Genomic DNA, 12,524 nt, shown 5'->3' with positions numbered 1-12,524 from the left:
ATAAAATTATTCTAGAACATTTCCAAACATTGCAAAACCAAGACTTTTCACATTTTTAAAAATCGAGCTTCCTGGAACTGTAGGACACTGCCCTACGTCATCAGTGTGTCAATCTACAGCGTCTTGTCCAGGCCACCCTGCAGAGACCCTCACCTGCGCAAGTGGCTGAACAGCAGCTTCATGGTGTCGTGGTTTGGTGGCGGCAGAGACCTCACCAAATCCCTCATGTATGTCACCTTCTGATTATAGTCACTAATTTCTACAGAGAGGAAGATGGGAATAGTGTCAGAGAAATACATTTCCATAACCAAAACACCACAGAGATGGTGTAAGAATAATGATAAATTATTAATAATTTCAGATGGTTGGATATTTCCTGTTAAATATAAAATTATATATGGCACATGAATTATCAAATTTTCTGTTTGTTACACCATTTTAAAAGGTCCATTTAAGCAAATTCTTAGTTCAATTAAGATTACAATTTAGAAATTGAGAGCTCATTTGGAACAAAAAGCAGCAGGACAGACCAGGGTTGGGACCCACTGCAGTAAAGCATGCTGGGTAGCAGCAACATTAAAATGTGGCTAAGTGGCTAATTACATGTAATAAGTGACAGGTAAAGCAATAAAGTATTGCATTGGTGGTTTCTCTCCAAGCTGTTTTTGCTGCTACTAGAATTATTATGCTACTACTGCTTTTACTGTGACTTCAGTTGCTACAATCACCAATGGAAAAGGGGGGGGTGGGGCACTCACTGATGCCAGCGATGAAGTTGTTGAAGACATTGTAGGGGAAGAGGGGCTCGGGCAGCTCCCGGAAGAAGAGCTTCAGGGCTCCGGTGATGACGTGGATATCCTCCCACTGCCCGTCCTCCAGGTCCAGGTTCTCCTCTGCAGAAAACAAGGAGGGGAGTGGTTTGGGCCACTGTGTTCTGCATCCCTTCATCAGTAACTTTCTAACTGGAGCCATTCCACGTCCAGGCTTGTAACTACTGCATCCGAAGGTTCAGCGTTCACATGCACTCAGCAACGCAGCGGAAGAATCATACAACTGAAACAAGGGGAGGTTAAAACAGGCCGTACCGTGATCCACTTTGAATCGCAGCTTCTGAATAACCGCCAAGTTCCCACTCACTCGGTACAGCCCGTCAATGTCCAGACCTTGTTCGCAGCAATCGAAACAAAACACACCTCAGTTACAGATTTTACAGATTCAGTGTCTTCACAGAAACCAGAGTGAGTTAAAATTGACCATCATGATGCTTAACGTGAAAGCTGCTCAAGCAAATTTAAAAAATGGCTTCAACAAAGACAACATCAAGAAGACCTCGTTGGAATGCATTTCATACAATTTTGATGGGGGGTGGGGAACCTCACCTCTTTTTTCCACTGCCTGAATGCACTTCTCAACAAAGCTGGGAACCGTAGTGCCCTCCCTCTCACACAGAGTCTGCAGGTAACACCCAAACACTTGATCTGGAAAGGAATCGAGATGGAGGGTGTGTGTAAGCAGACTAGATAAGCGTTGGGAGGTACAAAAGGCAAAATTCCTCGTGCATTACTGTACCAAGTTATTATCAGCAAGTGAATCTAACTCCCTAGTAGAGAGGAATGCAGCTGGACTTTATTTTCTGCCAGTACACAGCAACTGCAGGACCTTGGAAGGAGACTCAGTGTTTAGTTTTATGTGTTTAAATCTTAATCGGATTGGGTGCCAACTGATGCACAATACCAGGTTTTATGAGCACGGAAACCCAGGCTTCTGTTAATAGTAGCCCTTGAATAGGAAAGCAGTTGTGTAAAGTCTGTAAGTCTGTGTAAAACTTAGTCCAGGCCCTACCCCAGTGAGGGGGTGCCGGGACTGTGCCTCACCTCGGATGTAGCCCTTCTCCTTCACGGACTGTAGGGTGGGTCGGCGCTGCAGGAACTTCCGGAGCTTCGTTCGCACCTTCTTTTGATCGGCCTCACTGGTGGAAGATCCGGAGACGCTTTGCCTCGTGGCTGAATAAGGGAACAGAATCCACACTGAAGTCACAAACCAGCCACACAAAAGCTCACTTGGATAAAGATGCATACTGTGAGCAGAAACAGGGGTCCATAACAGTGACCAGGAATAGTTGGGACTAAAGAGCTCTTGGAAGGCGAACAGCCAGGAAGAGCCGTGTCTACATCTGTTTTTTTTATTTTAATATTCCAATATTTTTTTTATTTTAAGAATCGTCTGGCAACCAGAGCAGGGACTTGAGCACTAGAGTACTATAGCCATCGTTCACACCTCGACAGAACTTGCTGAGCTAAGAACTCTGGGAAATCTGCACAAACCGCCAAGCATGATCAGGGGACCAGAGAGAGGAGAGTGAATTCTGGGGAGGTGAGGGATACATACAGGCCCTCTTCTTGTCCTCCTTGTCTCCAGGCCCCGGGGATTTCTCGCTGCCACCTCCTTCGCTCTCCTCCCCTTCCGAGTGGTGTTCCCTGTCCTGGTGGAGTACCGGACGACAATGTGTTAATGCGTACGCCCAAATGATCAGGCGTGATTCAGGTTCGTTCCTCAAACCAGCCCAGAGCAGTGGAGCACAGATAGCTGCACATTCCTAGCCTGTGCCTCTGGGCATGAACAACATCTGGAAGTACAGTTTAACCATGCAGTCAAACAGAGGCTAACTACTTAAGCGACTGTAGGACAATCAAAATCAAGAATTCCACATTTAAGTCACAGCATTTCTCTGATCAAATAAACCAGTAAAGTACACGACTGCTTGGAAGCCTTGTGTGATTTGACAAATCAAATGTTTGCTGCTCACCAGCTGTCGAATGGTGTCATTGATCACTTTGAACCAGTCAGTGATGATACTCTCGGTGTCGTATTGCACCAGGTACTCCGAGCCGTGCCGTGTCTTCAACTAGATAAGGGCAGGAAAACAAGGTAAGGGCAGATATAGGGGAGGCTGTTGCTGGTCATGAACACCACAATATTTCAGAGAGGGTATATAATTTGTGCATTTACAAACAGAATAATACCACAAATGAAAAGTGAAAAATTAAACATTCAATCATTAAAATTCGGAGCACAGAGATGAAGAAGGAAGTGTGGTGCTGTCAGGATCTCATTCCCCAGGGCTAGATCTCTGTTCGATTCTTCCATGTAGTGCAGTAACAGTCCTCGTACCTCAAGCACATTCTTCTTGCTGGATTTATCTTTCATGGCCTTGGCAATCGATGCTCCCCGCAGCTCCACCGTGTACTCGGGCACGATCTGATTGGTCTTACTCTGAAAGGCAGACAACAACATTCACAGACTGGCCCCTACAGGATTCCTCAAGCATAGGGGTGGAGTGTAACTGTACCACCTTGCCCTAAAGGTACATCAACACTTATCAGTCAGTGGAATTCAATCTCCAATTTCATCGGTCATGATATTTTCTGAAAGGGAGCAATGCTTTAATTGGCTTTCCAGTTAGTATACATGTCTAGATAACATACTGCTGTTTTATAGCATGTGAGGGAATTGTTTCCATCACAGCCTGTAGTTCGTCAGCATTGATTGCTTTGAAAAGTGTAAAATCTCCACCTTTTGCCTGGCACAGTCAGCTGGGCATGCGCATTAACCTGTGCTGCTTTGATACAGGAAGTGGCTACTGCTCAACAAATGCCCCTCCCCCCCACTCACCGCTGTTGCCTGCTGGGACTTGGGATCTTTGTAAAACGTCAGGATTCCACCGTGCAGAACCGTCCACGACTGGGCCCAGTTTTTCCTGAGGGTTTGAATATTTTTGTGATACGTAAATCCCACAGACCTTTCCTTACAGTGAGGTAGCGAACAGAACGTTAAAAGGGTTTCTTGTTTCACTCTTGATATTTTAGGTACCAAACTATTTTATATATGTATATATGAAAATTAAAAAAAACACATGAAAATGGAAACTGGTTTCACAGTATAGCTCTTGCTGATCAGTCACAGATGCACATCAAAAGGATTTTCACATTTCAGAGTGCGAGTGGCAGTTTGGTTGGTCTCTGCTGGGTGAGATGTTGATAAACATAGAGAGCAGCCCACAGCACCAACACCAAACAACAGGAAATAACCTCCTCTGAGAACATCAGAAACTGTACCACAGACTGAGACAGTGTTTCTTTTGTATTCATTTACATTTGAAAAGTTGTCGAACGGCTTTTCAACCATGTTTATTTACCTGAGTCTTTTCCCATTCTCCAGCACCTTTGTTTTGTTGAGAATTCCCGCCTTTTCCAGAGTGTGTGTCTGGAAGGGAGGAATACGTTCATCACAAGATTTTAGTCATGAGAGACCTTTGCAGAAATGGACTTTCAAGATCCAGCAATACCCACACCCTCATTGCAGGAAAGAAAGCCAGTTCCCCCAGGAAAGGAAGTGGGATCATCCCTCCAATTTTCATTTTGTAACAGTTATCTGTATTTTGCTTTTTGGGCAAAATGTGTACACTGCAGCTTCACCGTGATTTTGTCAGAACAGGAAAAAGCTAGCAGCAGAGCATTTCTCCACCTGATCACTACATGCACGTCTCACAGTAAAAGACACATTGAATTGGATACATTATGGATGTGCATGAGAAGTATATCTGTAAAGCCAGGTTATTACTAACATGGTGTTGAACCATAAATAAAAATACTGCTTCTGCAGTTTTTTATTAAGGGAAATATAGAGACTATGATCACCTGTAGATGGTTCACAAAATTATCCAATTTAAAAAAAGCCACAAGGGGGCAGGGTGGGTTCAGGGGACAGAGAAGTACCCCCACCCGACCCCCATACATATTATATAGCCAGGTTAAAGATTTCAGTCAAGCACAGCTGTAATAATGTAATACAGAATTAATGTATCGTATATACACCACACAGACCTTATCTATTGCAACCTTAAGCCGCCAGAACTGACAGAAAGCGGTTATTGTAGATGTTGGGGCAGTCTCATTTTCACAAGTTCAGTCTGGTGTCGGACTGCACTGTGTGCTGCACTAACTGCGGCTTCAAAGGAGTGTGCGGTGTGTGCTTCTGGCCACAGAGTGTTTTTTCTGTGTTCTGTGTCCACTTTACAACTGTCATTACGGGAGGGGCGTTGTCAGGGGCTTGGGGCTATGAAAAGCACTTTATCATATAGACCATGTCGAAGATTTAAAAATGGTACAGATTAAGAAAGGAAAAACACAATATAAATAAGTAAAAACATGTACAATGATACTCAGTGAGGATGATTTATCAAGACTTATTTCCTTTTTTTCTGGTGTTAACTTCACTTTTCTTTGTTTTGTTTTTATTCCTCAAATCAAACACATAACTAGTTTTTCCAGTCTGAGTGCCAATATTCACCTCCAGCTGTCTCTAAAGAGTATGGGGTTAAAAATAGATGTGAGTTCAAAGGAAAATACAGTAGAATGTAATTTTGGCAGAACAAAGATTTGAACCTAAATGATGGGTGACGGATTGTTTCTGCAACTTATTTCTGGAGGTGAATAATTGCCATGATAGTTAGACTTAACGGAAAATTGTAATTACACCATTGCACTTCTGGAGCAGAAATCTTGATAAATCTCACCCGATTACACCAAGTAGGTAAGTAGGCCCTTGTGATTTGCTATTTCACCATCCCTGCCCTCAGAAAACCCTCTTTAGCCCAAAGCACCCATGTAAACCGCAGATGCACCAAGCAAGGCCTTTTTAGAAAACATTGTGTATAAAACCACTGCAAAGGCTACTGACATGAAGCGTGACAAAATCTCCACTTTGATTCGATGGGCTTCTCTTGTGTTTGAACCGATCAGCCTTTGGGGAGAAATGAAACACTGGATGAAGAGTTGTGAAACAGAAACAGAGTCTGTACTGCAAGGGGTTAACTGAACTAATACTGCGGCTCTGGGGTGGTTTCCATCGGTACACACTTCATGTACACACGTATTAAACACGGGTGGTTTCAACACAGGGATTGGGAAACTCTCCTGCACTGTGGGTTGGGTTGTATTTAAACAGCAATGACAGCAATCTGAGAGCATGTAATCCACGCATCATACTGAATAAAGACCATTTCCTCGGACCTTCCCCCCATTTGCTTTGAGCTACTCATCATGGGGGACCTGCCATGGGCAAACACTTTAATTTCATTGTTTTAGAAGGACTACCTAGACACAGATTTTCCACAGATGATTAAATCAATGCCTCCATTTGAAATTGTGACCGCCGTTGCTAAAAATAGTTTTCCAGTAACTTTAGTTTTTTTTATGGGCGTTTCCTAGACACCGTGGCTTCCTCTTGGTCAATCATTTTTGACTTATGAAAACGTTAGGAGTGGAATGTTATTTTGTCCTCTGTTATATATTGATACACAGTAAATATATATTATATATTTATGCTCACCTGGTGCTGCAGTTCGGGCGAGCTCGAGATGTCACTCCCGAAGTCGGAAACGTTCCGCCGATGAGATGGGAAAAACTTCTGAGTCTGAGGGAAAAGGAAAAGCGCTGTCAACAGCTGCCTCGGCATATATCAATGGAACAACTCAGGCGCCTTTTGTAGCGATTTGCTTCTCAAAGCCAACTGTTGGAGTCGGTAGGAAGTGTTTGTGCCCATTGTCATAATTTGCAGTTAAAAAGGTGCAATTTGTTTATGCTTAGGGATCTTTGGGCTCATGGCACAAGTGCAGAAGTAGAGTACGGAAGACCCTTGGAGACTCTGGAGCCAGTGGCAGCTGCGTTAGGGCCATGTCTGAAGTGGTGGGATATAATTGGGGCTTTCTGACGACCACAGCAGCTTTCTTTCTACCTCCTTCATGTCTCCTGTCACTCACCGCGTCCTCCTGTCCCAGGCCGAATTGGGACGGCACCATCGTGTGTCTCCAGTTCTTTATCACCGGCACTCCTGCCATGTCAAACCCGTTCCCTACTTTAGGTTGGCCAAAAGCTACTGGTAGCTAAGGAGATCAAATGGAAATGAAAGTAAGAATTCAATGAAAAACAAGTAAAACTGCAACTAAAAACAACAAGCACCAGGATTCATCAGGAATTCAAAGGAGCAACACCAGGCCATACCTCAGGCAAATTCCACTGGGATTTGGACCCGTCAGCTGTGTAGTAGTAAGTCTGTCCGTGCTCATCCACCGACTGGATCCACTGGCACATACAGAGAAGGGGGTCAGTGACAAACGACCACAAGCTCAGTGTGTCTGAGGCAAGAGCTCCTCACGCCTGACCATGTTCATACTGCTTTCGTTGTTTTTCTTCTCTTATGGAAGATTAAAATATACAACATATGCAAATTAGATCATATATTTATTATAAACTATACATATTTAAATGTACACAGATCAGCCATAACATTATGACCACCTGCCTAATATTGTGTAGGTCCCAAAACAGCCATCACCCATCAAGACATGGACTCCACTAGACCTCTGCAGGTGTGCTTTGGTATCTGGCACCAAGACGTTAGCAGCAGATCCTTTAAGTCCTGTAAGTTGCGAGGTGGGGCCTCCATGGATCAGAATTGTTTGTCCAGCACATCCCACAGATGTTCGATTGGATTGAGATCTGGGGAATTTGGAGGCTCGTGATTCAACAGACCAGGCCACCTTCTTCCATTGACACCTTTCCATCAGAACCAGCATTAACTTTTTCAGCAATTTGAGCTACAGTAGCTCGTCTTTGGATCGGACCACACGGGCCAGCCTTCGCTCCCCACGTGCATCAATGAGCCTTGGCCGCCCATGACCCTGTCACCGGTTCAGCGCTTTTCCTTCTTTGGACCACTTTTGATAAGTACTTACCACTGCAGACCAGGAACACCCCACAAGAGCTGCAGTTTTGGAGATGCTCTGTTGTCAGTTGTCTAGTCATCACAATGTGGCCCTTTTCAAAGTCGCTCAGATCCTTACGCTGCCCATTTTTCCTGCTTCTAACACATCAACTTTGAGGACAAAATGTTCACTTGCTGCCTAATATATCCCACCCACTGACAGGTGCCATGATAACGACATTATCAGTGTCATTCACTTCACCTGTCAGTGGTCATAATGTTATGGCTGATCAGTGTATATTATAAGTGTATTCCTTGTGGGCTAGAACAAGAAAAAACTAATGTGTGTGTATATATATATATATGTGTATATATACACATATACATAAACATACACACACACACATTCACATACATACACACACACACAGTACTGTGCAAAAGTTTTAGGCAGGTGTAAAAAAATGCTGTAAAGTAAGAATGCTTTCAAAAATAGACATGTTAATACATTATATTTATCAATTAACTAAATGCAAAGTGAGGGAACAGAAGATAAATCTACATCAAATCCATATTTGGTGTGACCACTCTTTGCCTTCAAAACAGCATCAATTCTTCTAGGTGCACTTGCACACAGTTTTTGAAGGAACTTGGCAGGTAGGTTGGCCCAATAAGTATCTGCCCGAACTTCTCAGCATTGAAGAGACCATTAATTCTGACCAAATCCCCAACTCCATTTGCAGAAATGCAGCTCCAAACGTGCAAGGAACCTCCAGTATTCTTCACTGTTGCCTGCAGACACTCATTCGTGTACTGCTCTCCAGCCCTTCGACAACAAACTGCCTTCTGCTACAGCCAGATATTTCAGATTTTGACTCATCAGTCCAGATCACCTGCTGCCATTTTTCTGCACCTGTGTTTTCATGCATAGTTGAGTCACTTGGCCTTGTTGTCACGTCGGAGGTATGGCTTTTTGACCCCAAGTCTTCCATGAAGGCCACTTCTGACCAGACTTCTCTGGAGAGTAGATGGGTGTACCAGGGTTACACTGTTTTCTGCCAATTCTCAGCTGATGGCACTGCTGGACATCTTCTAATAATGAAGGGTAGTAAGCATGATGCATCTCTCATCTGCTGCAGTAAGTTTCCTTGGCCGACCACTGTGTCTACGGTCCTCAACGTTGCCCGTTTCTTTGTGCTTCTTCAAAAGAGCTTGGACAGCACATCTGGAAACCCCTGTCTGCCTTGAAATGTGTGCCTGGGAGAGACCTTGCTGATGCAGTTTAACTACCTTGTGTCTTCAGCAACCTCACCTTGTTAGCTGAGTTTGGCTGTTCCTCCTACACAGTTTCAGTTAATGGATGTGTTTCAACCTACATATTGAATTGATGATCATTAGCACCTGTTTGGTATAATTGTTTAATCATACACCTGACTATACGCCTACAAAATCCCTGGCTTTGTGCAAGTGTATCTAGAAGAATTGATGCTGTTTTGAAGGCAAAGGGTTGTCACACCAAATATGGATTTGATGTAGATTTTTCTTCTGTTCACTCACTTTGCATTTAGTTAATAGATAAATATAATCTTTGAACATGTCTATTTTTGAAAGCATTCTTACTTTACAGCATTTCTTCACACCTGCCTAAAACGTTTGCACAGTACTGTATATATGTATGTAACATATGAGGAGGAAATGCCCTGCTGTGAACTTCGAACACACTGTAGGTCAGTTTCCAGTATTTGAACAGGTGTTAAAACACAGACAATAGCAGGCCACAGAGCCCATGGAAAACTGCTTTATAAAAGAAGAACCTGGTGAAACGCCTCTCTGCGTTCTTTAAATAGCACTGGAGAGGGCACGAAGCGGCTGTGTGGCGCAGTATGTAATTGCATATGGAAACAGCACAAGCGGTGTGATCTGGCAGGAAGCAAGTGTCACTCTGCTCCCCCTCCTCCTCCCAACCCTGTCAACCACGCACACAAGCCGAGAGCGACTGTCACAAGGGTTACGAGTTACTGCCGGGCCCAGGAAAAACAAAAACAAAAAAACATATTGGTATGAAAGGGGGCCTAGCTAAGCAAACTAAAAAGAGAAGATCGACTTTTTTATTTCCTTTATTTCTGCTTTGGCGTCTAACCCGCAGGGCTATTTTAATTTAGCAGGTGTGCTGAAGAAAAAGAACGCACTTAGAGATTTCAGAAACTTCCCCCTCTTTTGCACCCTCTTGAAAGTTTACAAGCTTGACAGGGATGTGGGAATTAAAACAGCAGGAAGCGACTAAAACCTTTGCCCCTGGTGACGGTCAAGGCTGTATTTTTCTGCTACCTTTCCGTTCTCTCTTACAGACGCAAAGAAGGAAGACGCCGGGTCTCACCTGTTCCTGGGAGTGGTCACAGGTGAACAGCGTGTTCCCCTCAGAGTCCACGGAGCTCGACCAGCCTGCTGGTGCCTCCGAGTCGATATTCACCCTGGGCATGATGGCCTTTTTGATTGGGGCGTAGCTGAAGTCTTTTTGAAGCATCACAGGGGAAGCTTCCACTTCTGAAGGGTAGTCCTCCTCAGGCAGGGGGGGCTGTGGTCAATGTAGCATTTTGTTTGGTATTGCATACACAATATCAAGGTTTCTTATTTTATTATTATTATTGTTACTATTATTATCATTTGTATGATTAACATAGCTATTTTTGCATTTGGCAGAAATAATGCTAAACCTAATACAATCTGAGCATCTCTAATGCACAGTGTTAATTAGCACAATGTGGATGACAGCAGTCTTTAAATTGTGGTGGGCTCTGCATTCTCTCCATAAACCCCCCACCACACTCACCCAAAAACAAAAAAAAATGATAATCTGAAAGGCAGAAAGCTTTACCGGCCCATGGTCTCGATTGTTGTTCTCTGGCTCCATATCTGTCTCGGAAGGGGAGTGCAGCTCGGGGGGCTCCCAGGACGTGTCTCCAGTGACAGAGTTGTAGAAGTAGTAACGGCCGCTGGCCTCGTCCAGGTGCTGCTCCCAGTCAGAGCCCAGCTCGAAGGGGGCGGGAAGAGTGGGGACGATGGCGGCGGGAGAGGGGGAAGGGGAGGGGGAGGGAGATGGGGATGGCAGCTCCTCCAGAGTCGCCTCTTGGTCCTCAAAGGGACTCTCCCAGGTGGTCTGTCCTGTGAGCGTGTTGTAGAAGAACTCCTGGCCGCTATCCTTGTCAACGTGCACCTCCCAATCCACAGAGCTGGTGGACAGGGTTCGACGGGCAGGGGGCGGGGCTGGGGTGGTGTCGGGCTCCGCCCTGCCTTTCTTCAGCTCAGCTACGTTGACGTACACTGCAGAGCTGGGGTTCTCACTCTCCACCTGTGCCAGGAGTGGGAAACACGACAGGGATGAAGAGTGAACAATAAAACACAATGAAATCCAACACTGCTTCCCCCAGGAGCACAGACTGTTGATTCTGACTGACAGAAGTAATGGGGGGGGACAACATGCACTAACTTTTGGAAAACGGGAAGCAGACTTTTCTCAGAAAACTTTTTTTGTTTGATTTGTGTTCAGGAAAACACTCTCTGATACTCCCCCCCCCGAATCTGATTTCCACTTCCGACAAAATCCAGGAACACAGAACAATAGCCAGAGCTCCTGGGAGCTGTTGATGCACTTCGGTTGGTTTCCTGCCCAATGTCACAGCCCTGTCATCCCTGTATCTACACATCTGATTCAGAGTGGCAACCCCCCACCACCTATGTACTCCATCTGACTCAGAATTTGGGGAATTTGCAAAAGAGACCATTTATATCATGACCGCTGGGCAATATGTTTATTAAGAGCTTTTAAATCTGCATCAGAGGATGTCCGATTCATTCCTCATCATTCGGAAAAGCAGATGGATTCTCCCGAGAATCCAAATGGCTCTCAAAAACACGGGACACATTACAGAGTAGGTCAGGTGTTTCTACAAATTAAAGTAGATGTCTGGCAAGACTGAGCAAAATCAGGCCTGGATCAAAATCGAAACATTAACCATTTAACCAGGTGTATTCACTAAAAGATCTGTGGAGTGATCTGTAGATGCTTTGACATTGTGGAACGTACTTCATTTTGTACTGCCAACATTGTCTGGCATCTGAAGAGACCCACTGCTAAAAAATAGGACTGGCAAAATAAACACACATTTCTGCTGACTTCTGCTAACATGTCATGTCTCTCCCCCTCGCTACCTCCACAAATAACCAGTTGTTGACCTTGTGTTTATTTTTATATAATGCAAGATGCTCTTTCACTCTGTAGACTGTCAGAACACGCCTTCCGGTGCTACGCTGATGCAGGAAACACAGAGAGCACACAGCTACAAACCACACCTGGCCTTAATAGGCATAGGGCTTGACACAGGCCGCTCCATGGCTCCCATTTGTCCTGAATGGATCTGCCAGATCTGGCCGGGTCTGAGGCACACAGGCTAAGACCTAGCCCTCACACATGCACACTTAGTCTAGTTATCCCCCTTTATTCTGACCTCCTCAAAAGTCCATGATTTTCCAGTGTTTACCAGTGAGTATTAACCCACACACTTCAACAGGAGTCTTAGTACTGAATGCTCTACTTTAGCCCCTGGATGGCAGGAATATGAAGTACAGCCCCCGTTACACAAAAAATGAAATTGCATAAAAGTGTCCTGTGTTACCTCGTACCTGGCGCACACCTACCCCGTATCTATATTTACCATCGCTAGACCAGGTGGGTGTTTTCACAGACATACATGGTTTTACAG

The 12,524-nt window shown here is 44.6% G+C and overlaps 1 protein-coding gene across 3 annotated transcripts in view; it reads right to left on the bottom strand.

The window, feature by feature from the left end:
• The window catches only part of LOC136744289 (rho GTPase-activating protein 15), a 30,856-nt gene that overhangs the window by 1,350 nt on the left and 16,982 nt on the right, over positions 1-12,524 (bottom strand). For 2 of the 3 annotated variants that reach the window (XM_066698744.1, XM_066698746.1), the window contains 16 exons: positions 10,640-11,113; positions 10,142-10,339; positions 7,062-7,142; positions 6,821-6,943; positions 6,391-6,474; positions 5,740-5,802; positions 4,196-4,263; positions 3,673-3,757; positions 3,172-3,273; positions 2,807-2,905; positions 2,389-2,482; positions 1,875-2,003; positions 1,380-1,478; positions 1,086-1,163; positions 759-893; positions 154-259 (listed from right to left, as the gene is read on the bottom strand). In XM_066698744.1, coding sequence (XP_066554841.1) covers positions 154-259; positions 759-893; positions 1,086-1,163; positions 1,380-1,478; positions 1,875-2,003; positions 2,389-2,482; positions 2,807-2,905; positions 3,172-3,273; positions 3,673-3,757; positions 4,196-4,263; positions 5,740-5,802; positions 6,391-6,474; positions 6,821-6,943; positions 7,062-7,142; positions 10,142-10,339; positions 10,640-11,113 — 2,018 coding nt within the window. The remainder of the gene's footprint in view (positions 1-153; positions 260-758; positions 894-1,085; positions 1,164-1,379; positions 1,479-1,874; positions 2,004-2,388; positions 2,483-2,806; positions 2,906-3,171; positions 3,274-3,672; positions 3,758-4,195; positions 4,264-5,739; positions 5,803-6,390; positions 6,475-6,820; positions 6,944-7,061; positions 7,143-10,141; positions 10,340-10,639; positions 11,114-12,524) is intronic. The other variant, XM_066698745.1, reaches the window with a different exon arrangement.

Source organism: Amia ocellicauda, chromosome 3, assembly GCF_036373705.1.
Source record: "Amia ocellicauda isolate fAmiCal2 chromosome 3, fAmiCal2.hap1, whole genome shotgun sequence".
NCBI classification, from domain to species: domain Eukaryota; kingdom Metazoa; phylum Chordata; class Actinopteri; order Amiiformes; family Amiidae; genus Amia; species Amia ocellicauda.
Note: the sequence above shows the minus strand (reverse complement) of the source record. Positions and strands in the feature narration are given on the sequence as shown.